Genomic DNA, 26,926 nt, shown 5'->3' on the forward strand with positions numbered 1-26,926 from the left:
TACCAGTTTACCACTATATATATGCTGCAACTACACACCAAGCAATTCATCCACATTACAATATACAGATTCAACAAGCAAAAATGCAAGTTGCAAAATACATAACCTTCTTTTAACATGTCAAATAAAATGGCAATTTAGACTATTTACTTATAATGAGTATACTAGTGGCAAAAAGTTGACAACCCGGTATATTTTATATCATCACAGACACCATTTTTCACAATATATGACCTTTCAAGTATTTGACAACCAAACACACAAATTCACACGACTTGTTACTTTACTTTTCTTATTTAAACATAACAGAAAACGCATTCTTACCTATGTTTTGGGGCAAAAAATATTTATATTATTCGAATGACGAATTTACTCTTTAATTCTTGAGAAAGAGATTGCATAGACTGTCATTAGTCATTAACGATTCCATAGCTTTTTGAGTGTTTACACTTTACATTATTCTATATCTGTTGTATATGTCCAACAATTCAATCCCACGTCTGGATTGACAAACTTCAACAGCTTCATGAAAAGATAGTTGGTTTCCATTTTCTGTAAAACTTCAACTTATATATCTATTTGCTTTTTCCATATCCCCACAACTCAGCTTACATACAGTGACTCCGTTTATACCCAAATTTTCATACGATATTGGGGATATGAAAAGAAATAAGGACAGACACTATATAATATAAGAACGGGAAATCCGTATCTACTAACATACTTTGCAGCTTTTCCTACAATACCCAACACCTTCAGCAGACCCCACCATATAGACGGGATTCTTTTGGCACTCACCACTAGCAGCCCATGTTGGGCAATTCACGTTTTCGTCCTTGCAATCGTCACTTGTGTTGTCTGGTTTGTCAAAGTTCCTAACATGGATCCATTTTGTTGCAGACCATTTCTCACCTTCTATGACCGGGCAGCTTCCGTGCAAGCTCAATGCATCAGTTGTAGCATTGGGATGAAGGCTAAAAAACAGCAATGCATCACCTTTCCTCGGTTTCACTATGAATTCAGAAGTCAAACATTCAACTATTCAGAAAGATCTATGAATTTTTTATTTGACTATATCTTTAAGAAAGTCCTTTTTTTCTTGTTAAAAATGGCCCATTTTAGCAAAGATGAAGAAATATCAGCTTCCGATAGAGAGAGAGAATTTGACATTTCTCTCAATGGTCAGTTTCCTTGTAACAATTTCTTACACGCTTCTCTGAATTTTTAACCCAAAATCCCAAAGTAAAATGAAACTGTTGGGCATCAAGTTGCAAAAATCAGTTTAAATCAACGACTAATCCTCTGAAAAAAAAAACAGTATACAGTCGCAACAATCCGTTTAAAACGACAAAATTATACATATAAAAGGTACAATCCCATTCCCAATGCATAAATTCCAGAGTATCATTAAGATTTAGGTAGATACATTTTCGTCATATTGTTGCTACGAAGGGATGACTCGGATAGTTGACATACAATAAAGCAAATTTATTTAACTTAATGTCAGGTGACACAGGTTGAGCGGAGTTTATTTCACGGAACAAAGAGTGGAGTATGACGTATCAATGTCGAATTGAAGTACCCCGTAGCTTTTGTTTTTAACGACTGCCATGGGCTAGAAAAACATACCTGCATAACCTTTTTTGGCACATTCTGACCAATCTTCATTAGCTTTGGGTTGAGATTTTTTAATCTGTAATTTTTACAAGAGAAAAATGACAATCAGGCTACACCAAGTACCATATCAGTGGCAGAACGGTGAATCTATAAGTGCCATATTTACAAAGCTAAATAACTTATAATTTTTATACTGGCTTTTTCAACATTTCTACTAATTACAAAACTTGAAAGGCACTTGACTGCACCAGAGCGTCCTGGCTCGGTCACTTATTAAAAGCGCTTTAACATGTTTACTCAAAAGTGGGTCAGTTTGAGTTGTGTTATATCCCAAACAAGTCAAATGCATAAAATGAGCTAAATGGGGAGTGAATCAAATGGGTTGGAAGTCATCTACAGTCTACTTTCTTAATGTATAAACGACCAAAACTGCTTTTGTTCAAAAATCTAGCTTCTTAATGTAGTAATATTTACTTTTGTAATCATACTGAACAGGCCAGCACATCAATTATTTATAGAAGACAAAAACAAGTGTTAACGGGCTAAACAAGCCAGACTTGGCCCATTCATCGGCACTAAAAAAGACTGTTTCAACCCAAACCTGTTTTGACTGGTTACCAAACAAGACGGCCCTGCCACCACTACTGACTATAGTCCATCAATATTACCAAATAAAGCATACCTCAGACTCAGGAAACACAGTTTCCCCACCCTTTTGTACATTAGAAAGATACATTAGCACGGTGGCAATCCTGTGACCACCCAACGCTTGATTGGCTTTATCATGAAAGTAATCCCAATGAGGCTCGTATTTTTGACCATGTTCGTAATGCAATATTTGCATAGACTCTCCATTTTCAACAGGAAGAAACGTCCAGGCAGAAATCCTTGATTCAACACCAGCTACTACTTCATCCTTCAAACATCCACAGGTGGTTGTCAGAAAATAATAATTTCATAACTTGATGAAGCTCAAAACGAAAACCTTATAGCTCAATCATCTGTCATTCATAACTTGGTTTAGTGGCGGTGTTGTAGCCTGCGTGCTATTGGTGATTGTTATCATTGTTGGTCATTTCGTGTATTGGGGTCCCTGGGGCTAGTATGGGTTGCATCAAAAACACCGTGGAGTGAAAACCGGTGGCTCGGCCTCCATTGGTGGGGATTTTTCTTATGTCTCAAGTCACTTGTAACTGGCATAAGTTTTTTTTATCCCATTTGCAAACTTAGCAATTTTAGTCCCGGGAGGTATCTAGATTGTGTAGTTGGTTTGATGTCTATATATTGGTGTTTGTATTTTAGGTTCTCTAGCACCTTGCTAGTTGACCGTTTATAATTTCATATTTTCTGTTCAAAGAAGAAATTACCAACTCATAATACAAAAACCGAAATCTCTTTGACTTTTGAAATCTGGAAAAACACAATAACAGATACACAAAAACTAACCAAATGGTTTAGAATCAAAACCTTATGCACCTAAGCAAGAAATTAAGAGCCAACATAACATGTGGACGTCTGTTTGAACTTATCGAAGACTAAGGGATATACAGTTGTGCATCATAACTGATACAATATCAGTTTAGAGCTTATAATTCCATGATCATCTCATTTCTGATTATCTCATTGATGTAAATTATTTTTACCAAGTATTGGTAACTATCCCAAACCTTAAGCCCATGAATATCTCATTATCTGATTATTCAGATCACTCTAATCATTTTAAGGGCACATCCAGACACTCCCTAAGATAGATCTAAATCACCTAATACAGAAGATGGTCCCGAGTCCTAGCTCAAAGCCGAAAAATATCTCACTAACTATTTTCTATAGAACCAAAAATACAAAAATGTTGCATTTCAAAGGACTAAAAAGCGGTGCATTCCATACAATTCCAAGCGAGATGATTTCTGTTAGGTTCTAACGTTATGGGACTTAAAACCAAATGAAATATAAATCAGCATATACAACAGACAAAGCTAGTAATGAAGATTTTAGCTTACTTGAGCTTTATTAAGAAACATCCCTGAGCTCGTTCGAACCTCACTTTCAATACTCTTACCGGATTCATTATCAGCAACCATAGATTTCTCAAGCTTATCCTTTGCCTAATCACCCAAAATTCATATCATGTTAGCAAATGAATTTGCTTCTTTTTCGACATAAAAATAAAAGTCGCTAATGCCACATATAAAATCACGATAATATGAAATAACCAGTTGCTGAAAGTCAAAAAGAATTTCAATAAAGTGCACATCCAAATAGTCCCTAAAATCCATAAAAATGTAATTTATCTTTTTAACAAAAAACTATAAGGATTATAATAAATAAATAGCATAAGTAAGATGATAAATGAACACTTACCAACTGAATAAGATGATCACACTCTGCATCTGTTAAAAAATTTCTATACAAAAAAGCCCTGTTCATAAATTCCACATAAATTTTTATATGTACACATAATTGTAAAAAATAAAAATAAAAAATTATAAAGATATATAACATTAATGAAATTTAAACCTGGGATGCCATGAAATTTGAGTGACCCGGGTGGGATTAAAAGGGTGACCATAAGAATCGCCATTTGGCAATCTAATCACTGATTCGCGTCTGAAAACAAATAAAGATTAAACCCCATTAATTATTCATCATGATTAAGCCAAAATTTACAAACTTTAATCGAAAGAAAATGAAAAGATTACATTTTTCGTATGTTTGAAGACTGTATGGAAAAATTGGGAAAAACCAAGAAAAAACAGAGGAAATAATAAAAAATTAAAACCCGAAAACCCATTTTAGATCTTTGATAAATCTCAAAAACCCTTAATCAGAATTTAAATTCTGATCAATTAAGGGATTTATGATTTTTTTTCTTTTTTTTTTCGTTAGTAATGGAAGATGGTAATTTGGGTAATTTCAAGATGGGTAGATATAATGAAATGGGTCGGGTTTGGTTTTTATTATGGGCGCCCACTGGATTTAAGAAACGTGAATTGAATTTTCAAATGGATGGGTTGGTATGAGAATTATAAAGAAGAAAACATAGCAAATGTTGTTTGTGTGTTTGGGTTACGAAAAGAAATATAAGAATAAGAATAAGAAGAAAAGAACAAAGAGGGAAATTGAGAAGAAACAGTCAATTAATTCAACGAAAATGATTATATAATTATTAATACTTTTTATATTTTTTTAAAAGTAATAATAATAAATTTGTTATACATAATGGATTATACAAATAATGTGAGGTGAAATGTTCATTTGAAAACTAAATTTTTTGTAAAATAAAAAACTGGTCAAAACACACTGTGATTCGAATTTAACACAATGTGTTTTAATTATGTTTTTATAAAACACAATGTGTTTTTATTGTGTAATCTAAAATACGTTGTGTTAAATTTTAAATCACAGTGTGTTTTTTATAGCGCTGTAAATCAAAAAATTGTTCAAACACATTGTGATATGAACTTAACACAATGTCTTTTAGAAAAACATATTAAAAACACATTGTGTTAATTCAGATCACAGTGTGTTTTGATCAGTTTTCTAGTTTTCACGAAAATTTTAGTTTTTAAATGATCAAAACCTTATATTTGTCAAAACAAAGTTTTACGGAAAAAAAAATAGTTTTTTCAAATAAAAATCACATAACGTTATTGGAAAAGCTATATATTTTCAATATATTGAGAATCAATATTTACTTTTATCCTATCAATTTTTTTTAAGGCAAAACCTTAACAAAATCTTATATAGTCAACTTTTGCATCTTAAATATTAAGTAACTAGATTAATACCTAGTCGGTGACTGGGTTACTCGAAAATAAGCTATTTGACTTGTCAACTCACTTGACCCAAATCCAACTCGATACAGATCGACCCAATTAACAATCATAACAATTAGGTCTGTCAATACTTGACTCAACCCAAAACCAGGACTGGAAGCGGCCCAAAAAACAACCCAGTTAGGGTTGTGAAATCTCAAACCGCCAACTCACTTTTATTTTTTGGGTTAGGTTCCAGTTGACCTATTGGGTTAACATGTCAACCCTCCAACTTGAAAATATTTTTAAGTTTATATAATAATTTTTAACAGGTCGACCCATCCACCCATTTGACCTGAAATCAACCCACCCACCCACAACTCATATAACCTATTTGACGTGAAATTAAGTCGCCAACCCGTCTACCCACCGACCTATTTGACCCGAAAACCCAAAACTCGACCTATTAACCCGCCAAACCAATTTAGTTCAAGTTGATGGTTGGTTTGGGTTGACATGTTGTAGGTAAGAGTTGAAATTTCTAACTTGAAATTTTTAGTGGGTCAGGTCAGGGTCACAGGTTTTTTACCCGCCAACCCGAACCCATTGACAGACTTACTAACAATAGCGGTTATTTAAATGTCTACACAAAAAAAAAAGTTGATTTGATATAATTATTTGAAAATTAAAACAAGTTGTTGAGTGATCTGATCTTAAAATTAAAATAAGTTGTTGAGTGATCTGATCTTAAAGTTCAATTAAAAAAAAGTTGATTTGATATAATTATTAGTTTGGTCAACTTGGGTCGACCGGAGTCGGGTCCAGGTTGAAGTGTCTGATCTTAAAGTTCAACCCGGCCCTAGTTTAATACCCGGTCGATAAAAGTTACATATATCAGACATTGCAAGAAATATACGTCTTATCATATACCAAAATGATGTTTAGTATGAAATTAAACATACAATTAAGATAATCTTTAAACCCTTGCACAATACCATTAAGTTGTTGTAAATGTATGATTAAGTAGTTTATAGACAATAACCAGACTGATAATACCCGACTCAACTTGAAACACAATATCCGACTCGACTTGAAACTATCAGAGATTTTCAACTTGTTAACCTACCAACATGATTTTCTCGGATCGGTTCAAGCTGAGTTTTCAAGTTGTTAAGTCGACCCGCCAAACAAAATTTTAAGTTTGTAAATGATATTATCAATAGTTTTTTTTTTAAGTTCAATTATCTGTTTAAGAGAAATGTATCTTTTTTATAAAGGACATCTAGTTATATTATATTTTAACGTAGTCAAAGTATTATATTACTTCGGTTATTTCTATACAATGCTTTTTACAAAATACTTCATGCCAATAATAAGATAAAGACTGTAATCAATCAGGGCTAACTCTTCAACCCTCGATAGCCAATTTTAATAAAGTGTGAAATGTCACAAGGACAAAGCTTAAACAAAAACAACTTCATAATCTTTTTAGAAACACACGCACCATTAGATTAAGCCAATTTCACTAAAATGTGAAATGCTGCGAGGATAGAGTTTAAACAAAAACAACTTTAAATACATTATAGAAACACATGTATCGTATTAGATTAAAGGCTTTTTAATTAATTTTATAATCTTAGAACAGAAAAGAACGTATCTGATATTAGTTCATTTGATATTTATTTTAGTGGGGAGAAAATAAATAATCATTGTTGATAAATAAACAGTTTATAAAAGTTGATTAATATGTTAGCTAGAAACAAAATATCATTTGCCTTTTGATTTTCTTAATGTACAGATCTATTACATAAGTATGAGTTTATGAATGTTAAGTTATATTAAAAGATTTCCAACTCATTTAGATTTTAAATTTATTATCTATATTTTCCCTTTAAATATAGTTGTTACCAAATATAAAAACAACATTTAAAAATAGTTTCTAAATATAATCCAACCAATCAAAATACAAGAAAATAAAACTTTCAACCAATCAGAAGCGAGAGAATTCATCCTCTTTTTCTCTTTGCTTTACCGACAATATATATATATATATATATATATATGGGAATATAAGGTTTTCAGGTATCTAAGCTTAGGTGTGGAACACTTACATATTGTTTTTTTAATCCATAAAAATCATGGGGGCCCATGCATTTATTCATTAAACAATAAATAATAAAATATTAGTATGTGAGGGGTTCCACACCTAAGCTTAGGTACCGGACAACCTTATATTCTCTTTTCCTATATATATATATATATATATTAACTTATTTCAAACTTACAATAACAACAACAATAATAAAATCCAATCCCGCAAAAGGAAACATGGGAGAGGCAATATATAAACAATTTTCCAAAAGAGGTGATTAACAAAGGTTTTGTACATGACATATTCGAAGTCGTGGTGTTGTGGTAGTTCCCCTTTTAGTTAGGTTTTTGTCATTTATGATTTATGAGTTTTAATTTGATCATTTGTCCATACCAAGTTAGGCACGCAATTTAAAATTACCATTTCACCTTATGCTGTCTCCAATGGGGTGCCATTGGGTGTTTTTAGGTGCCTTTGGATATCCTTTGCCGTTGAAGTTTGTCCAAAACTAAGGATTTTTTGAAGGATGCCCTTACCTAAGGGCATGCTCTTACTTGTCCTTACAAAATATATTTTTGTTTTTAGTTGAGGTAAAAGGATATGTAAGAATATGTAAAGATATTTGTATGGTTGGAGATAAAATTATAAGATTTGAAGGATTTGTAAGGATGTACAAAGATTTATAAGGATGTATAAGGATTTGTAAGGATATGATGTGGCAGCTCAAGGACGCCCTTATGATGTAGCATTGGAGATAGCCTTATGTTTATCTTTACCTTTATTTCTTTATAAAATAAATAGTTTCTTTGTGTTTTAGGTAATTCTACCTTTAATTACCAGAATTACCTTTGACTTTTTATGTTTTGTACTTAATGAATTATAATTTACACTTTAAACTTTATTTCAATAATTAACACTATAAGCTCTTATCTTCTAAAAATTCTACTATCACAATTACATCAACTTACACCACTTAACACTGACACCACTAGACTGCCTTCCCCACCACTGTCGCTGCATTGCACGGGTACCATGCTCGTCACTAAACAATAATGACAAGCTTTCATTTAACCTTTTATAATTTACTCCCTCTGTGCCACTAAACTTGTCCACTTTTAAATTTTCAAATTCAAACTTTACGAACTTTGACCATAAATATTTTTGTTTGTGTTATGTAATATTTAATGAAAGTTATATGAATTGATTATGTTTTAGATGTGTGTTTCATTGGTCTAACTTTCACCAACTATTACGAGCATGGTACCCATGCAATGCGGCGTTAATGACAATGAAAGTGATGTGGTGATATCGACGGATGGTGACGGCAATAGATGCGTCAAGTGGTGTACGTATTTGATTAAAATTATTTGATTTTAAAGAGAAGTGGATATCTTTTAGAAGATAATGTAATGGTTGTGTAAGTTAATTCATTAAGGTTAAAATAGTAATTTTGCATGTCCCCAAAATGTTAACTTTTCAATATGGGGCATAACTTTTATATAGTAGTATAGATATAACACAACTAAAACTATATATGGTCAAAGTTCATAAAGTTTGACTTTGAAAATTTAGAAGTGAACAAGTTTAATGGGACAAATGGAGTATATAATTAGACAATGTCAAATTGTCAATTACACATGGAATAAAACAATTTTGATTTTCACTGTAATAATATGCTACAAAGTTAACATATTAAGAGTTGAAACTAAGGTAAATACTTGCACTTGATTGATCCTTTCACATCTTTTAGTCATCAAAAATATTGTAACAAGATGATAAAAAAGTAACTTTCATGTAATTTTTTTTTATCATACACAAAAATATATGCATTACACAATATACTTATACTGTATAGCCGTGTGATACATATATTTCTATTTATTAAAAAATCATTTGGGCATGAAATATTGTTTCAAAGAAAATCGAACCAAGTGTATGACTATGGTTTCATTGTTGGATTATTTCCAAGATTAGTATGTTTAAGAATTATAAGCTACAACTACCATGTTGCCCGTTGCAATATGGCGGTGGTAATGTAGTGACAACGACGGCGACAGGTAGTGATGACGATGAGTAGTGCAAGCTATTAAAATAAAGGTAACTAGCATAATGATTAGCGTAGTTATTTTAAGAGTTAAGAGACTGGTGGTATAATTTAATTCATTAAGGGTATTTTAGCTATATGAGTGGAAAGAAGATGATAATTTAGAAGGAAAAAAAATAATATTTTTGTAATGTATGTTATAACATTTAAGATTTTTAAAAGTAAAAAAGCTATTTTTTTTATAACGAAGTATACATATATATATAGATTAAGTTACATTATATTTTAATAGTAGTTGTCTACGAAGAAAAAACAAAAAAGAGACTTGACTTTTATGGGTATGCTTTTGTCAAAAGTCGATATCTTGCGTATTGGCCCCATGTGATACGTTGCAACTTGTCTAATTTCTAAAACATATACTCCGTATAAAACCATAGTGCCTTCACAACGAAATACGCCCTAAATCTGAAATCAAAACCAAAAAATACTTCAATCAAAGTAACATGTCTCTGATACCATGAACAAAATCAAAACCAATATAGATCGGTTGACCCGATTAGCCAATTATTATTATTATTATTATTATTATTATTATTATTATTATTATTATTATTTTATGATTGTTCTTACAAAAGAAATAGAATTATCTAAACAATATGTTTAGATTTACAATAGCAGAATATTACTTAGATACACAATTTGTCAGATCAACCAAAACGATCGAGAGAAAAAAAAGATATCAAAAATATGTAAGAATATGTGTGTGTGAAAAACTGCTCGACTCCAAACCCTAAGCAGGGTTATATAATCTGCAAGTTACATTTAGCACTCTCCATCTCTTTATCTCTTGCTATCTTTTATCCGAACTTGAATAAATACACTATGCACCCTTGTACTTCTTCAACCTTGTCATATACATCTTTAAGTGTAGATCCTACACATTCTAGTAAGTGCATTTGTAAGTAACAAGAAAATAATTACCAAGTTAAGATTGTTTTTACATTATAAATTTAACAGTGAGGTAATGAGGATTAGAAATAATAAGAATAAGGAGGTTTATAAAATACCGAAAATATTGAAAGACGATTTTTTTGTTTTTTTTTAAATAGAATAGAAAAAGGTGTTTTGTATTTATTTTAGAAAAATTATTTACAAAACACACAAATTTGAGAAAACTATACATTGAGTCAAATTACATGGAATTGAATATGGTAATTTTATTTATGGTAACAATATGATTAAGTAGCCGTTGGGAATTTGGAAAGACCGACTGAGTCTAATTTTCTTCTTATATATAGATATACATATTAAAGCCCAAATTATATCCTATTTAAACTAAATTCGCGTGAACAGTAGGTTCTTTTTCCTTATATGCAGATGTAATTTATATATTAGATTTGTTCCATACACAACTAAGAAAGATATTCGGTGGAATGGTTTGTGTTCATGCCTGTGGGGTATGAAGTCAGGGGTTTGAAACCCTTTGCATTCCTTTTTTTTTTTTTAATTTTTTCATCTTGCCCCTTCTCTTTTTTCATTTTTCTTTTGTGGCCTCTCTTTCTTTTCTTATTTCTTTTCTACCCTTCCTATTTTCTTTTTTATTATTTTTACCTCTAATTTTATATAATTTTTTTTTTTAAATCTTTTTTTAGCATTTTTTTTTTGTTATTTCTTTTTTACATTTTACATTTTGTTCTTTTATAACTTTTTAATTTACCCCCTAACCTTATATAATTTGTTTCTGTAGTTTTTTTAACATTTGTTTTTTTAATTTGTTTCTGTAGTTTTTTTAACATTTGTTTTTTTATACTTTTTTTACACTTTACATATTGTTCTTTTATAACTTTTTAAAATGTTATATTTTAATTCAAATGCTATATATATTGTTTTATTTATCGTATTTCATATTTTTCTTTTTCTTTTGTTGCATTATATAGTCGATTTTACTTTTAAACATTTGGTTTTTATACCTTTTTGACATGTAAGTTTTGGTTTCTTTATAACCTTTTCATTTAGTTTTTGTATTCTCTTTTGTTTTTTTCTTGTTCTCTTTTTACTTTATGGTTTTAATATATTCCTTTTGTTTTTTCAAAAACATTTGCTTATCCCCGGCCAACGACCGGGTACAATACTAGTTATATTGAATTAGTCCGAAACCAAAAAAATAAAAGAATCCCACCGGCCTCCCTAAATCCTCAAATTATTAATTTATTATATTCGATTCGATTCATAAACCCCATAATGGTCAAATCCAATTCGCTTCCCATCTCGGTGCATCACCCACCCACAGACTCTGTTCTAAGGCCAGACGGGTTATATGACGTGTACACCAACAAAGAGAATTCCTGGTCCAAGTTGCTAAACACGGTTGAAGTCGCAGAAGTGGGCCGATTTATCGTGCAAGACGGAGATAACTGCGATTTTTTTTATTGAAAGGTGCATGAAAATATAATCTTGGTCGACAAACTACTCGTTGTTCCCTGTGAAGATCGGTTGTCCAAATTCGAGAAGGGGACAACCCTGAATCTTAAAGATTCCGCATCAGACCTGCTAGTGTTACTGATGGAAAACTATCAATGCTTTCACGTTGAAGCCTTGAGGGTGAAGTACAAAACGTGGGGCCTAGTCGGGGGGCTTGTCTTAATCAAGAATATCGGCTACGTAATAGTAGCCATCTTTACGGTTGTCTTGTTGGTGTTTATGGATAAAACTGTTGAACGTCTTCTTAGTGGTACTGATAATCGACATCTTTAGGGGGAGTATGCATAAGAGAATAGACGACAAACTGTGTCGACATAAAGATTCTGAGATGATAGTGGACATGTATGATCTCATCAAAGGGACACTCCAAAGAATGGAAGATACGGAAAGAGAGAATGACAAGATCCTTGGAGTTTTGGCGTATGACCTAGCACCGTTGGATAGGGATGAGGCAATAGAAACTTTAAGGACTGGTCTCCTCCATTCCCATCGGGTTCTTTGAAAGTTGCGTGTCAATATGATCCCAAAGTTGAAGTGCAATCTTGCCAAATAACTCGCCAAACATGGGGCAAACAAATCATGGGCACTCGCCTTCATAAGGCGTTGTTGGGGATGATTTGAGCTTTGATAGTGGAAAGAAGATGATAATTTAGAAGGAAAAAAAGAATAAAGGAAAAAAAGAAAGTAAATGGAAGTAAAATTATAAAAACTGGGTTCTCGAGATTTTTACTAAAAGGAAGAGAATTGATATAGAAGGAAACTAACGGGTCATTCAACTACAATTTTCTTATAAAATTTTCTGCCCACTCGATTGCAAAGGAAAAAGATGAGACATGTTGCACAATTACTAATCTACCCTTGATATATCCCTTATGTAATACTCCTTCATCTTCTTCCCTTTTTCACACTCATGTGCCGCTTTTTTTTGCGCCAAATTGAGGATCCCTTTACCTACCCATCTAACTTGTGTTGATTAATTCAGGTGATTAAACTTTTTTACATCCCAAATCATCTATTTTTTTTCCTCTTGTTATTATTTAGGGTTTTCCATTTATGATTGTGGTTATCAGATCTAAAACATCCAATCTCATATTCACATATTTTGTGTTGTTCCGATGAATAACACTAGAATCTCTTGATATATTACTAGAGGTATAATGGATGATAACATATACTTTATGGCTTTTGATGTAATTTTGACTTATCCTACATTGGAGAATTAGATATATATTCGATATGGTACTCTTTGTTGCTTCCAAGTACTTGTTCTATGTCAATACTGGATATTAAAGTGAACAAAGATGTAGTCGTATAGATATGTGGTATAAATATTGTTGAAAGCTTTAATAGGTATAATCGTCAAATTGTAATTTTTCATTTCTTTTCTTTCTAACTCAAGAACATAAAAATGTTTTATTTTCATTTCCTTTCCTTTCATTTCTATATAACTCAAGAACACAAAATATAAACATGTTTCCTTCTTTTATCTTTATTTCATTTGCTTTCATTTCCTTTCCATTAAAAAACAACTCGATAACACAACGTTACTACCCTATATTATTAAACACATAAATTAGTATTCCGGTCCCAAAATTCAACCTTGTATTATCGGAATATCGGGTATTAATCCTACATTCGATTAAAAGAAATGATCGTATTTTAGTCAAGGTTGGAGAACTCGTGACTCGGACTCGACTCGGCGAGGGCGGGAGTCGGGAGTTTTTGGTGACTCGGACTTGAATCGAGAAGAACTCGGATTTGAAATTTTACAAATAAACATAAGTATTTTTGAAATTATATGTAATAGAACTTTAAAAGTATATACCAAAGTTCAAATTTTAACATAATTGTTTAAAAATGGTAACATAATATTTCAAAAAGAAAATCGCGACAATAGCCAATTTTCATTGCGATCGTACCAAAATAGCCAAGGTTTTTTGGATTATCACAAAATAACCAACAAAATCGCAAAAAAAAAAATGAAAATCGCAATAAAAAAGGCGAAATCGCAACAAAAGATGCCAAAATCGCAACAAAAAATGGAAATCACAACAGAAAACGCGAAATCACAACTCGCAGTTCGCAACAGTTTGACTTTGACTATTTTTTTTAAGGATACTAGTTCATTATATTAGACATGAATACAAAACTTCAAATAAACCCTAAACTTTCATTAGTTTTAAAAACACAATACAACTAAATAAAACATAACATTTATTTAAAACATAAAACGTTAAGAAATTAAAACACACAAAACATTAACCTATAACACAAATACATAAAAAACGTTACAAACTTAATAAAGAGATCCATACATAATAATAGTTCGTACAAACTTAATAAAGAGAAACATACATAATACTATTTATCTATTATTTTATTATATCATTTTTATTTTTCACAAAATTAAAAAAACTTAATAATAGTTCTTGTTCTACGAACTATTATTATGTATGTTTCTTTTTATTAAGTTTGTAATTTTTTTTATTTGTCTGTGTTGTAGGTTAATGTTTTATGTGTTTTAATTTCTTAATGTTTTATGTTTTATTTAGTTGTATTGTGCTTTTAAAATTAATGAAAGTTTAGGGCTTATTTGAAGTTTTGTATTCATGTCTAATATAATAAACTAGTAATCTTAAAAAAAAAAAAGTCAAAGTCATACTGTTGCGAACTGCGAGTTGCGATTTCGCATTTTTTTTGTTGTGATTTCCATTTTTTGTTGCGATTTTGACATTTTTTGTTGCCATTTTGTCATTTTTTGTTGCGATTTTGCGTTTTTTGTTGCGATTTTGTTGGCTATTTTGTGATAATTCAAAAAACCTTGGCTATTTTGGTACGATCGCAATGAAAATTGGCTATTGTCGCGATTTTCTCTATTTCAAAATTTGAAAATTAAACGTAAGATTATTTAATAGATTCACGTTTATCATTATTTTGTGTGTATCGAGATAAGAGAACTTGTGACTCGGACTTGACTTGACAAGATGGGGAGGCGGGAGTTTATTGTGGGTACTCGGTCGACTGGGGGACCATGATTTTAGTCGATGTTTTAACAATTTTTCGAGCACTAGCAAGATTGATCAAACACCACTAGGCTTACTAGTGTTTTTCTAATTAATCGACCCGACACTAAAACCCACCCAAAAAAACCGGGTTAGGGTTTTCTCGCCGGATGTCGAGCTCCACCACCTGAGCTCCGCCACCTCATCTCATCTGATTTTGGAGCTCCTCCGCTAAATCCGGTAAATTCATTTCAATCGCCAAATCTGCCCTCAATTGACATATTTATGATGTATCTTTGATCTATAATTGATTTGTGTTTGCTCAGATTAGGCTATACATACACACACATGGTGAAATTATAATACTAATTTGTGATTGAGATTTTATATTCAAATTACAGTATAGGTTAAGTTATTAGCATAAGGGCCAAGTTTAGTTCATATCGGTTAAGTTATCGATTTTTGATTCAAATTAAAATTCTGTACTTCTCTGAGTCAGTGGCAAAGCTTCTATTTTACGTCGAACTGTCAAGGACATGCGTGATCAGATCACGTCTCTTAATGCAGCTTTACTGTCTGAATCACAATATGTAAGTCGCAACAGTTACTTCATTAGGGGTTGAAAGGTGCAGAAATGGCCGAGTAGCGTTATTATGTTAGTAGTTTGTTGTTTTTAGGCTGGCAATTTGTATCGGGTGAACCGGAATCCGAGTCACTCAAACGGGTTAATTGGGTTGTATACACGTTGAAACTTGATAAGGATGTTTAAGAATATAATATATGATGTTTTATCTGTCAAGTTTAGTACTAAATGGCTTGGTGAGTGACCTGTTGATCCACAATGTAACATGAACTCAGCTCATTGGTTAATTGGATTATCCGGTTCAACCTATTTACAACCTATAATTGTTTAGACCAAACTTAACCTCTGTATTGTTTATGTAGGATTATTGTAGGGTTATATTTACTTAGAATTAGACCAGGTCTTATTTTACTAGCAGGTGTTAAAATTAGCAATATAGTAAAACCCGAAGTGTATAATATGCAAAAGTTCAGTCTTTAGAGTCCTAGATTATGGTGTGTTTATATGGTGTGTATCACCATATATTGCTAATTTTGTATATATGCAAAAGGTCAGTCTTCAGGTACTGAAACAATTCTTGCATAATATGCAAGAATTCTAGGACTCTAAAGACTGAACTTTTGTAGGAGTGAGTTTATATATGGGTAAATCATGTGTACATGTATCTATAATTCATTAATTTGACTGTAGTTTCTTACAGTCACAGGTGATACACACCACCAACAGGTTACCACTTATGACTTATGCTACTGAGCTAGGCATTCCATAACTTCAGTTCTGTATGCATCAACATCCTATTCGAACTGAAATCTGATATCTGCTGTCCAACATACTAGATTGAGGGCGGACGAATCTCTTTGAAAATCGATCCACTGCTTTATTTTAATTATTTCCTTATTTGGGTTTTCAAAGTGATTCCACCTTTTCTACTTTCAAAGGTACCCACATAATCTATTTGTCAAGATTTATCTTTTCTATCTCTTTATTATTTGTTTTATCTTCTAATCTAATTACTGTATTTTTGTTGCCTTCCAGATTGTTCTACTACTGGAGTGACTATATAAACATATCACAACTACCGTCCGCCGACAACATGACGTCATCATCTCCACCACCAGAACCATGGGGAACATGGGATGAGCTATTATTAGCTTATGCCGTCAACCGTTACGGTACCAAAAACTGGGACTCCATTTCATCCGAGTTACGAAAACGGACACCCGACCCGACCCATATCACTCCTCTTCATTGTCAACAAAAATACTCTGAACTCAATCGCCGGTTTAATCATACAAACCAAAATGACGTCGTTCTGGATGATGATGATAATAATAATAATGATGTCATTGATGAAGTTTCTATTGATAATAATAATGATAATAATATCCCTTGGCTTAAGGATCTGAGAAGACAACGTGTTTTAGAACTGCAAACTCAACTCCAAAATTACGATCTTTATATCTCGTAATGATATTGTGGATATAAATTTTTATAAATATATATAGGCAAAAGGGAATATAAGGCTGTCCGATACCTAAGCTTAGGTGTGGAACCCCTCATATACTAATATTTTATTATATATTGTTTGATGAATAAATGCCTGGGCCCCATGATTTTTATGGTTTAAAAAATTAATATGTGGGTGTCCGGCATCTAAGCTTAGGTACCTAACAGCCTTATATTCCCATCCCCCATATATATATATATATAGATATATAGATATATAGATCTATATATATAGCTATACGTATCGATTTTGTGTATCTATAGATTTGATTTTTGTTTTGTTTGAAAAAGCAGGAAGTTGCAATCAAAAGTGAAGAAGCTAAAGGAAGAACATGAAAAATCGTTGGATTTAGATAACGAAAATGAACCGGAAAAACCAGAAAAAGAAGATGAAAAAGTTATGGTGAAGTTTCCGGCGACGGAGAGGGTGGTTTCAGGCGAAGGAGAACGTTCCGACGAGGACGAGACAGTTTCTGACAGGGATAACCAATCAGTGAACGGATCAAATGGGAATGTGAATATGGAAACGGAAGGAAAATTGGAAAATGGGAAGGAACCAGGTCCCGGGGAAGAGAAAGGTGGACCGGTGGAAGTTGAAACGGTGAAGAGTGAACCGGGTGAGGGGGAAAGAACTGCGGGGGAAAAGGAAAATGTGGGAATGAAGGAGAATTCAGATGTACAAAGCTCGGCTAGCAAGTCGAAAAAAGAAGAGAGAGGAGGCGATAGGATACGGCGAGGGTCCGCTGTAAGTAAAGATGAAGATCGAGACGAAGATGAAGAAGATGATCAATCGACGGATAGTATTCCTGTTAGATCTTTGCCTTTGGTGGATTTCTTGGCTCGGCTTCATAAAGTTGGCTCGGCTTTGTTTGATCGCCCTCGGCTTGATCGGCAGGTCATTTTCCTTTTTTTTGTTATTTTTAAAAGTTTTGTATATATATGTATATATCTTTTCTTGTATTGTTTTTGTTTTTTAAAAAAAATCTGAATAAGGTGTGGCCTTGTGGTCAAGATTTGAAATATTTATCTTTAATTAAAAAATAAAATAAAAATATTTAATATGGTAGATCTTGGGTTCTTTAAAATTTTAGATATATATGTTTTCTTCAAAGTATTTTAGTATGATATTTTTTTTAGTATTGTAAATCTTGAAATTGGTATATTAACATTGCTTTCAACTGCATACCTTGACTAATTGGTTGGCTTCTTTTTCTTCCTTTTGGGGCCATTGATTGAGCAAATATTCTTTTCTTTTTTTATCTTCTGTGGTGCTTCCATTGCATCAAACTTGCCTCCTCCCTTCCTTAGCATGCCAAATAGAGGCTGAGAGAGTCAAGTTTAATAAAAATAATTTGCATAAACGACTAATGAGTTCTTGAGCTTTAGCAAGACAATGGAATTGAATGAATAACATTGAATTGAGGATGTTTGTAACATTTAATTGTAATTTGATTTAAGTTTTAGTTGATCTATACTAGGGTAGCTTGAACAAGGAAAAACCTCCTTTTACCCATTTATTTTGGGATAGTTACCAACTTATCATTTGCTTTGATGAATACCAGTTAAGCTTAAAGAATGATGTACTTTAAGAGAATCCAATAGTTCTTAACTGAACCAAAACTGGTTTAGCATATAATATAAGTACTGTTAATATACATATATATTCTGTTTGAAACCAAAACTTGTATTAAGGTGTTGCTTTTAGGGTAGTTCTTCTAGGCTTTTTTTTATAAGCTGGAAAGTTGCTATTTGAAATTAATTATAGAGAAGCGAGTTGAGGAGAACATGTGGTTGATGAGGAATAATTGATGTTGAAATATTAGACTCGTATTAAGTAAACTTTCGTTTAAAATATAATGTACGCTTGGTTTTAAAAAGCGCGCCTTAGGCACAGCCCAAGGCGACCTAAAAAGCTCGGGCTTTCGCTTTGTGGCGATTTAGTTGCGTCTTTTTGTACGCTTAAATGTTTTGCTCATGAATTTTTGCCAAAAACTTGAATGCTAGGTTGTTTTGCTACTTAAACATGTTTTTGATACTTAGAGTGGTGTTATATATATATATATATAGGGCCCATATATATATATGTATATATATATTGGTTATGGTAAAATATAACAACTATTAAACTAAAACAATCAGTTTTTCTCAACTGTAAATCATTGCGCATCATTATAACCTTCGTGCATCAATGTGTATATCTTATTTGTTTTAATTTAATAGTTGTTTTACAATATATATTATGTTAATTTAAAATTTTTTGCGTTACAACTTATGAATGCTATATAAATATTGTTTCAAAAGCGTGAGCCTGGCCTACGAAAATCCGGCCGCTTTTTCGCTTTGGAAATGGACCATGTCACTTTTCTGCGCTTTGCGATTTTTAAAACCAAGAAGACAAGTACTGTTAATATGCATGTATGTTCTGTATAAAAGAAAGACTTGTATTTAAGTGTTGATATTAGGGCAGTTCTAGACTTCTAGGCACTTTTTTAAGCTGCGAAGTTGCCATCTGAAGATTAATTATATAGATGTGAGTTGTGGCAACCATATTGATGTATATGAACATGTGGTTGATGAAGAATAATTGATGTTGAACATGTTTGTAAGATGGTAAAAGGGCTTTGTATGTAAACATTCGTTTGTGAGGATGAATATATTTTAGTATGATACTTTAATATTATTATTTATTAGTATTATACTTTAGTATGATATTTCTTTTATTTTATTATTATTATTATTACTATTATTTTTTCCCCTAACTCCTGCAACTGACATGATATCTTTTATACTATTAACATATCTTAGATGCAACATAAGTTATTATTATCAATACATTGATTATTATCAATACATTGTCTTCGTGCCACATTAACTTTGCAGGAAAAACAAAGATACAAGAACTTGATTAGGCAACACATTGATTACGAGATACTACAAGCCAGACTAAAAGAAGGCTGGTATTCTGATGGCAACGATAAGTTCTTTAGAGATCTTCTCCTCTTTGTTAACAACACTCGTGTATTCTTCCCTAAAGAATCCCAAGAATCGACTGCTGCTATGGACCTTCGACAACTTATTCTAAAGGAAATGATGTCCAAGAGGAAACTAAAAACGGAATCAAAATTGATGGATAAACAAACCTCGTTAAAACTTGCAAACTTACCCTCAAAACGAGCTTCTGAACCACCTGATTCATTGCTTCACAAACCCATTTTAGCTGTCCCGATGGTAGTTTGTAGAAAAAGAAGCTCGATAACAGCTAAAGCTGCAGCATCTTCGTCTGGACTTGATAAGAGAAAAGAACAACCGGATTTAAAGAGTTCTGAAAAGTTAGATGAGGAGAAGCGAGAGACACCAAAGAGATCAAGTGATTCTTTTTCTTTGATCACTAAGAAAAAGGGGAAGAGCATTGAAAAGAATCCTGGTAATGAGACTTCAAACACCAAGACTGACAAAAAGAAGCTAACAGAAGCAGAAGAGAAGAAGCAAAGCGCAGCCAAGTTTTTGAACCGAATGAAACGGTCCAACAATGAGCCATTGTTGAATACATTGAGAAGCACATCGGAAAGTGGGGGGAATCCAGAAAACGACGGTAAAGGGGGAGGAGAGCATAAAAGAAGTGGAAACAAGGGTGGTGGTGAAGGGAAGAAAGACCAGGCGTCGAAGAAGAGCTCTGGGGGACGCCAACGTAAAGATAGCCCTGCAAAAAGGAACGTCGGCCGGCCACCAAAGAGAGTGGCCGCACGGTCTCCCTTGTCGGGTACTTTAGGAAAACGAAACCGGGAGTTGGGGGATTCAGAGACATTGGTTACTAAACAAACCAAGAAAAGATCAAAGAGGTGAAATGGTAATGTAGTTGACGTTAGTGTATGTTCTCAGATATCATTAAACTAATTAGTCTAACCCTGTTGCTCCATCATTTTATCATTTTGTTCTACATTTGACATGTTAACATGTTTTTGTAGTTGATTTGCCTTATATTTCTTGTTGTTAACATGTTTTTGTAGACCAATCTGTTTTTGTAGCGAATCACCTATCTTATCGTATATTTTAAGTAGTACATAATTTAATTATATACCAAAAATAAGATCATATATACCATAATCACATTCTATTATGAATATAGAAGATTAGAAACATAATTATAGAGATATGTTGCCTATAAAAAGATAAAAACATGATAATCGTGTTACATTATCATAAGGTTTGTGTCTTTCTTGATATGTAATTCAATGGATGATGCATCTTATTAATTCTATAACATTTGTACGATATTTTAAACAAGATCATTCAAACAGGCATCGACGGAGCTGTATATATATTCATTTGTGAAACGAGCCTTATCCCTTATGTTTTAAGGTTTGCTTGTCTTTTAATGAAAGGTTGTAGCACGATTTCATATTCTTAGACAACAATCTAGGTACTTTAATCTCCTATAAATACATGCTAAAATTTAAAACCTCTTCAAAACAAACAGAAAAACATGGAGACGACCAACCCATTAGGTCTTTTCTTGGTCTTCCTCTTCTTATCAGGTAAATTTCCTCTTTATCTTATTGTTTTATAAATATTTTAAAGTAAAATATGATATAAAGAAAAAATATTTTAAGTAATCATAAGAAGAAAGAAATAATGTACATTGGTAACAGTAACATTTTTCTAATAAACGGATTAGTATTTGAAGAATTTGAGATTTAAAGTTTTTGATTTGAATTTTGATATAAGAAAAATGCTCTGAGAACTAAAGACACAAAACTAAAGACACAAGTGTTTTTAAAATGAGATTTTTTTGAAATTAAAGTCGGTTACATGCGGATGAATTCTAATTTACCATTTCATAGCTACTGGAGCCATATCGTCTCCCCCTATTTGAAGAATTTGAGATATAAAGTTTTTGATTTGAATTTTGATATAAGAAAAATGCTCTCAGAACTAAAGACACAAGTATTTTTAAAATGCAATTACTGTTTCTGAGGTTGTCTTAACATATATGTATATATATATATATATAGGGGACAATGAAATAAAAACAGTTTTAAAATAAGAACGGTGAGAACACCTTAAAAACATCATTTTGATGCATTAAAAATCTATAAAACTAACATAGTGCATAACTAATTATCATTATTTAAGTGTTTAACAACACATTGATTCATCAAAATCGAAAAAATCACGTTTTTTGTTGGATGCATCATTTTGATGATTATGCATCCAAGATGGATGCATAAAACAAAAAACATGATTATTTCGATTTTGACGGATGAATGTATTGTTAAACACTTAAATAAAGATAATTAGTTCTGCACTATGTTAGTTTTATGGACTTTTAATGCATCAAAATGATGTTTTTAAGGTGTTCTTACCGTTCTTATTTTAAGAGTGTTCTCACTAGAGTATTATCCTATATATATATATATATATATATATAATAAACGATACTCTTTTTAGCATGTTGCAAGTGAACTTCATTATTTTGACAATCTATATTACTGCTGTAATTATTTGAACATGTATATTAATCCTTCTTACTTGATATGAGATAATTAGAAATACAATTATGCTAATTATCAAAAACTTGAACATATAGGAAAAATTCTTGTGGAAGCGTGCAATTTCTATATTAGCAACAAATGTCCGTATCCAATATGGCCAGCAAACGCAGCAAATGAAGGCCACCCGGTGTTAGCCTACGGCGGCTTCTACCTTCCGCCAGGGGAACAACGAAAAATCCAAGCTCCGGCCAATTGGGTAGGCCGAATATGGGCTAGAACCGGGTGCAAATTCGGCTTTGATAAAATCCCTGCTTGTGAAACTGGAGATTGTGAAGGAAAATTATGGTGCAATGGGCTTATTGGAAGCCCACCCGTGACATTGGTCCAATTTGCATTACAGCCCGATAAAACTAAACCAAGTTTTTATGATGTTAGCTTAGTGGATGGTTATAATATTCCGGTCTCAGTAACGACAATACCAACCTCATCCAAATGTCATATTGGAGGGTGCAAAAAGGATGTTAATCATATTTGTCCTCAAGAACTCGAGGTCCTTAATGATAAAGGTGAAGTCGTCGCGTGCAAAAGTGCTTGTTTGGCTTTCAATAATGACAACTTTTGTTGTCGCAACGACTATGGGACTCCAAGTAAATGCAAACCGAGTGTGTATTCGAGGATTTTCAAGGAAGCATGCCCATCTTACTATAGTTATGCATACGATAATCCGCCACCGTTGGTTAATTGTGCTTCGGATGATTATTTGATAACATTTTGTCCATCGACCAAATGGAGTAGTGAAGTTGAATCTGTATAGAATCACTATGAGTACATTTGGAATGTATTCGTTAAATGGTATGCTAGCTAATGGCCTATATAATATTTGCATTACTTGAACTTTGAATTATAATAAGGTTTTGAACATTATTATTTGGGAGGTGTCTCTAAACTACTCAATTTTGACAATGTACCACCAAAGTGTCAAACGTGTTTTACAGTGTTGTACTATACTACAATGTAAAACTTATTTAATGATATATTGCTAAAATCTGGTGGTGTACACGGTGGCGGATCTAAAATTTATATCAGGGTATGTAATATTTAGTTTAAATATGTTATTTCACAAAATGTTCACATTTCGGGTCGGATTTTTATGAACTCAAAATATTCACCATTTGTCTATTTCTTCCGGATTAAGTTCAAACTTCTATTTCCATTGATATTGATAAGAGAAATATATCTTCAAATCATCGTCTGACTACTTTTTTTTTTCTTTTCACAAAAAGTTGGACATTTTAGTATAATCAATCACATTCTTTGGTTTAGGGTGTTCGTGGTCTGGTTTTGACTAAATTTCAAACCAAACCAGGATTCGCGGTTTCAACATATTTTAAACCAAACCAGACCAAGTGTGTTGTCTAACCGGACCAAACCAAACCATGTAAGCCAGTTCAGTTTGACCGGTTCAACGGTTTCGTGATTTTTTTTCTTTTCATTTTTATCTCCAAATAGTAGATTAATGAAGATCGAAAAAATAAAAGGCTAAATTAAAAATACGAAAGGAAAAGTAGATTTATATAAAATAAACAAATGTTTAATAAAATATCTTATAATTGTCTACCAAAAGATCTTTTACAATATATCTAAACTAAAATACCTGGTAATATATTGCGCATACTACTAAAATATGTAAATGTTAAATAGAATATTTCTGGTAAAAGTTGATAAATATGTGAAGTAAATATATTACGAGTATATATATATACATATATATCTTTTGGTCCGGTCCGGTTTTGACGATTTATGTTTTGCTCAAACCGTAACCGGACCAAGGAACCCGGTTTTTCAAAACATAAAACGCCAAACCAGACTTTAACAACTCAATCCGACCAAACCAATCCAAGTACCCCGGTTTGGTTCGGTTTTTACGGTTTGACGGTTTGATGAACACCCCTGCTTTGGTTAATGTTCCGGAAATGGTCTAGATTATCTACTCTTGTTAACCATGGTAATAGCCCAGTTGCCACCAGCCACCACTTTTCCAGGAGAGGTCCTGGGTTCGAGTTTTGCCAAAGGCAAACTTGAAATAATAAGGAGATCATTAAGTGGTTAAAATTCACCTAGACACAAGTCTTGCTGGAGAATTAGTAGGTACCAAATGGTACAAGAGATCAAGGGTTGTTATCCAATTACCCTTTTTGATTAGTTACTCTTGTTATATCTAGATTCGTAAAGATTAATTCTAGAATCACAAACTTTTTACAAACACAATTTCCAGTCTTCCACCAATCAAATCACTCCCATGTGTTATCTCTTTTTTTTTTTCCTCTCTCTTTTGCCTGATTGAACTAACTCACATGCTACCTATATTTATAAAAATTAGTTTATAAAATTTTTCTCACTCTAACATATCTCATTTGTAAATGTAATTGTAAATGTACTTTATAATAAGTAACGACTTTCTACTTTGGTTATCTATGTTTTTTCTCCATTGATTAACTATTAATAATTTTCACTTTTATTTTAACAAATTCACAAGAACTAAAATAGAATAACTTTACAAACTTTTTATTCATAAATGTATTCACATTTACATTCTTACATCAAATATATATAAAAATATATATAAAAATATAAAGAGTAAACTGAAATAATGCTAAATTATGTTAGGAAATATGGAATATTATTATGGCAAAAGATTTTCAAAAGTTCTTAGGCTATCCGGGGTGGGGCGGAATCGCCTAGCGATCCACTGGATTTTGCCAATGAGTCGCCGGGCACATCACCCCGCCTCGGCGATACACCAATTGAGCGATCCACACGGGTTGCAAGAAAGGAGGTTGACTGGCGATGGAATTAGGTATTTTCCTACCGTTGGAGCAGACCTTTGTAATTTATATATAGATATCTAGATATTTCTCTTTTAATTTTCTAGTGATGAAGGTTTTTCCAAGTATTGCAGGTGGGTGGTGGCTGTATTTCTAGACGTAGAAGACAACCATAGTTTTATTTTTCACCCCTACACTTTTGATCAGTTTTATTTTAAATTCTACCAAAATAGTTATGTTCGTTTTTAACCCCTCATCTAGTACATTTGTTAATTTGCAGTATGTTTAAGGTTAATATTAATAAAGTTACAATTAATGTGTTTTTAATCATATTATTTATGGTTTTTTTATGCTTTAAATAAAAATAAAATGTATTTTTATCTAATATATTAAGTCAAAAACAAAAGCAAAATAAAATAAAAACCAATCATTATCATACTTCACCTTCCAGGCAACTCCATTCCCCCTCTTTTTCTCAGGCAACCCCCAGCAACCCAGGATGCCACATGACGCGACGTGGTGAAAGTAGTTCAACCCCTGCAATACCACTCCGGATAGCCTTAGGTTACATGGGGTGGAGGGGTATTTATATATAAAACTAGTTACACTTAGTACCCCTTCATACATAACTAAATTACAATCAAACACCTCTCTATACTTAACTAAATCATAATTAAACACCACAATTTCATATCTAACATAAACTAAATAGTAATTACTACGAATTCCAACCATCTAATAAAACCAATGGATGGGTAACTTATTTTAACTTATTATCGATCAATAAATATATACTCCATCCGTCCCATATTTAGTGTCCAAGTTTGACATTTTGAGTCTTTTTCTTTTAACTTTGGCTGTCAATATTTTTGTTTATGCTGTAGAACACTTGATATAACGTATATAAATTGATTGAGTTTTAAATGCACTTTTCATTGATATAATTTTCATCAACCAATATATAACACAAACAAAGATATTTACTGTCAAAGTCAGAAGAAAAAGACTTGACCAGTCAAAATAGGACAATTTTAATATGGGATGGGAGGCACATATAAGATATATGCAGGTGTTAGTTTTAGATGATGAGAATCATTAACCTGGCCACTTACACACAAGACACGCAACAAAGGGTATGCATTTCGCTTTTGAAGGATATGCACTATGTATGTTTTGAGCATAAAAGAAACTACAACCCAAACTTTTTCCACTAGTTTGATGGTTTAATGCATTTTCTGCTTTGCATACCCTTGTATTAACGTGCGTCCGCCACTGGGTGTACAGATCGGTTCCTTAATTATTTAGCGAAATAAATATATGGTGCATCTATTTATCGAGCAATATTTCATGAGAGCATTGTTTGTAAATTGTAATATTTTACATGGTTATGAAGTGTTTGAGATTAACCTGAACACTAACTTGGCTGGGGAATTAGTGAGTACCAAATGGTATATGGGATCAGGGGTTCCTATCCAATTACCATTTTTTTTAACATATGAATGTAATCCATCTTGAGGTAAATAAGTAAC

General features: G+C 32.3%; 3 protein-coding genes across 3 annotated transcripts; 2 read left to right on the forward strand and 1 right to left on the reverse strand.

Annotated features, from left to right (window-relative positions):
* Positions 1-523: 523 nt before the first annotated feature.
* On the reverse strand, positions 524-4,677 carry LOC122611318 (probable prolyl 4-hydroxylase 7). The gene is made up of 7 exons (XM_043784326.1): positions 4,317-4,677; positions 4,135-4,224; positions 3,979-4,036; positions 3,618-3,722; positions 2,300-2,533; positions 1,630-1,693; positions 524-1,011 (listed from the first exon to the last, which is right to left on the reverse strand). The coding sequence occupies exons 1-7, from the start codon at positions 4,406-4,408 to the stop codon at positions 716-718; spliced, it is 939 nt and encodes a 312-aa protein (XP_043640261.1). The 5' UTR covers positions 4,409-4,677; the 3' UTR covers positions 524-715.
* A 10,396-nt stretch (positions 4,678-15,073) lies between these two features.
* Positions 15,074-21,058, forward strand: LOC122578336 (uncharacterized protein PFB0145c-like). The gene is made up of 5 exons (XM_043750279.1): positions 15,074-15,231; positions 16,275-16,512; positions 16,610-17,038; positions 17,375-17,975; positions 19,961-21,058. The coding sequence occupies exons 3-5, from the start codon at positions 16,668-16,670 to the stop codon at positions 20,921-20,923; spliced, it is 1,935 nt and encodes a 644-aa protein (XP_043606214.1). The 5' UTR covers positions 15,074-15,231; positions 16,275-16,512; positions 16,610-16,667; the 3' UTR covers positions 20,924-21,058.
* Positions 21,059-21,561: 503 nt separating this feature from the next.
* LOC122580069 (pathogenesis-related thaumatin-like protein 3.5) lies at positions 21,562-23,501 on the forward strand. The gene is made up of 2 exons (XM_043752339.1): positions 21,562-21,615; positions 22,668-23,501. Exons 1-2 carry the CDS (start codon positions 21,564-21,566, stop codon positions 23,384-23,386), a joined length of 771 nt encoding a protein of 256 aa, XP_043608274.1. The 5' UTR covers positions 21,562-21,563; the 3' UTR covers positions 23,387-23,501.
* The last annotated feature ends 3,425 nt before the right edge of the window (positions 23,502-26,926 follow it).

This window comes from Erigeron canadensis, chromosome 8 (genome assembly GCF_010389155.1).
Source record: "Erigeron canadensis isolate Cc75 chromosome 8, C_canadensis_v1, whole genome shotgun sequence".
Taxonomy (NCBI): domain Eukaryota; kingdom Viridiplantae; phylum Streptophyta; class Magnoliopsida; order Asterales; family Asteraceae; genus Erigeron; species Erigeron canadensis.

Bases quoted from the DNA above. Each gene is read 5' to 3' on its own strand.
- LOC122611318 (XM_043784326.1), bottom strand. From the start codon at position 4,408: ATGGGTTTTCGGGTTTTAATTTTTTATTATTTCCTCTGTTTTTTCTTG. The intron at 4,037-4,134 runs GTTTAAATTTCA...ATTTATGAACAG, and splicing joins CAAATTTCATGGCATCCCAG to GGCTTTTTTGTATAGAAATT. The intron at 1,012-1,629 runs GTATGTTTTTCT...CTGAATTCATAG, and splicing joins TGCCAAAAAAGGTTATGCAG to TGAAACCGAGGAAAGGTGAT.
- LOC122580069 (XM_043752339.1), top strand. From the start codon at position 21,564: ATGGAGACGACCAACCCATTAGGTCTTTTCTTGGTCTTCCTCTTCTTA. The intron at 21,616-22,667 runs GTAAATTTCCTC...TTGAACATATAG, and splicing joins GGTCTTCCTCTTCTTATCAG to GAAAAATTCTTGTGGAAGCG.
- LOC122578336 (XM_043750279.1), top strand. From the start codon at position 16,668: ATGACGTCATCATCTCCACCACCAGAACCATGGGGAACATGGGATGAG. The intron at 17,039-17,374 runs GTAATGATATTG...TTGAAAAAGCAG, and splicing joins AATTACGATCTTTATATCTC to GAAGTTGCAATCAAAAGTGA. The intron at 17,976-19,960 runs GTCATTTTCCTT...TTAACTTTGCAG, and splicing joins GCCCTCGGCTTGATCGGCAG to GAAAAACAAAGATACAAGAA.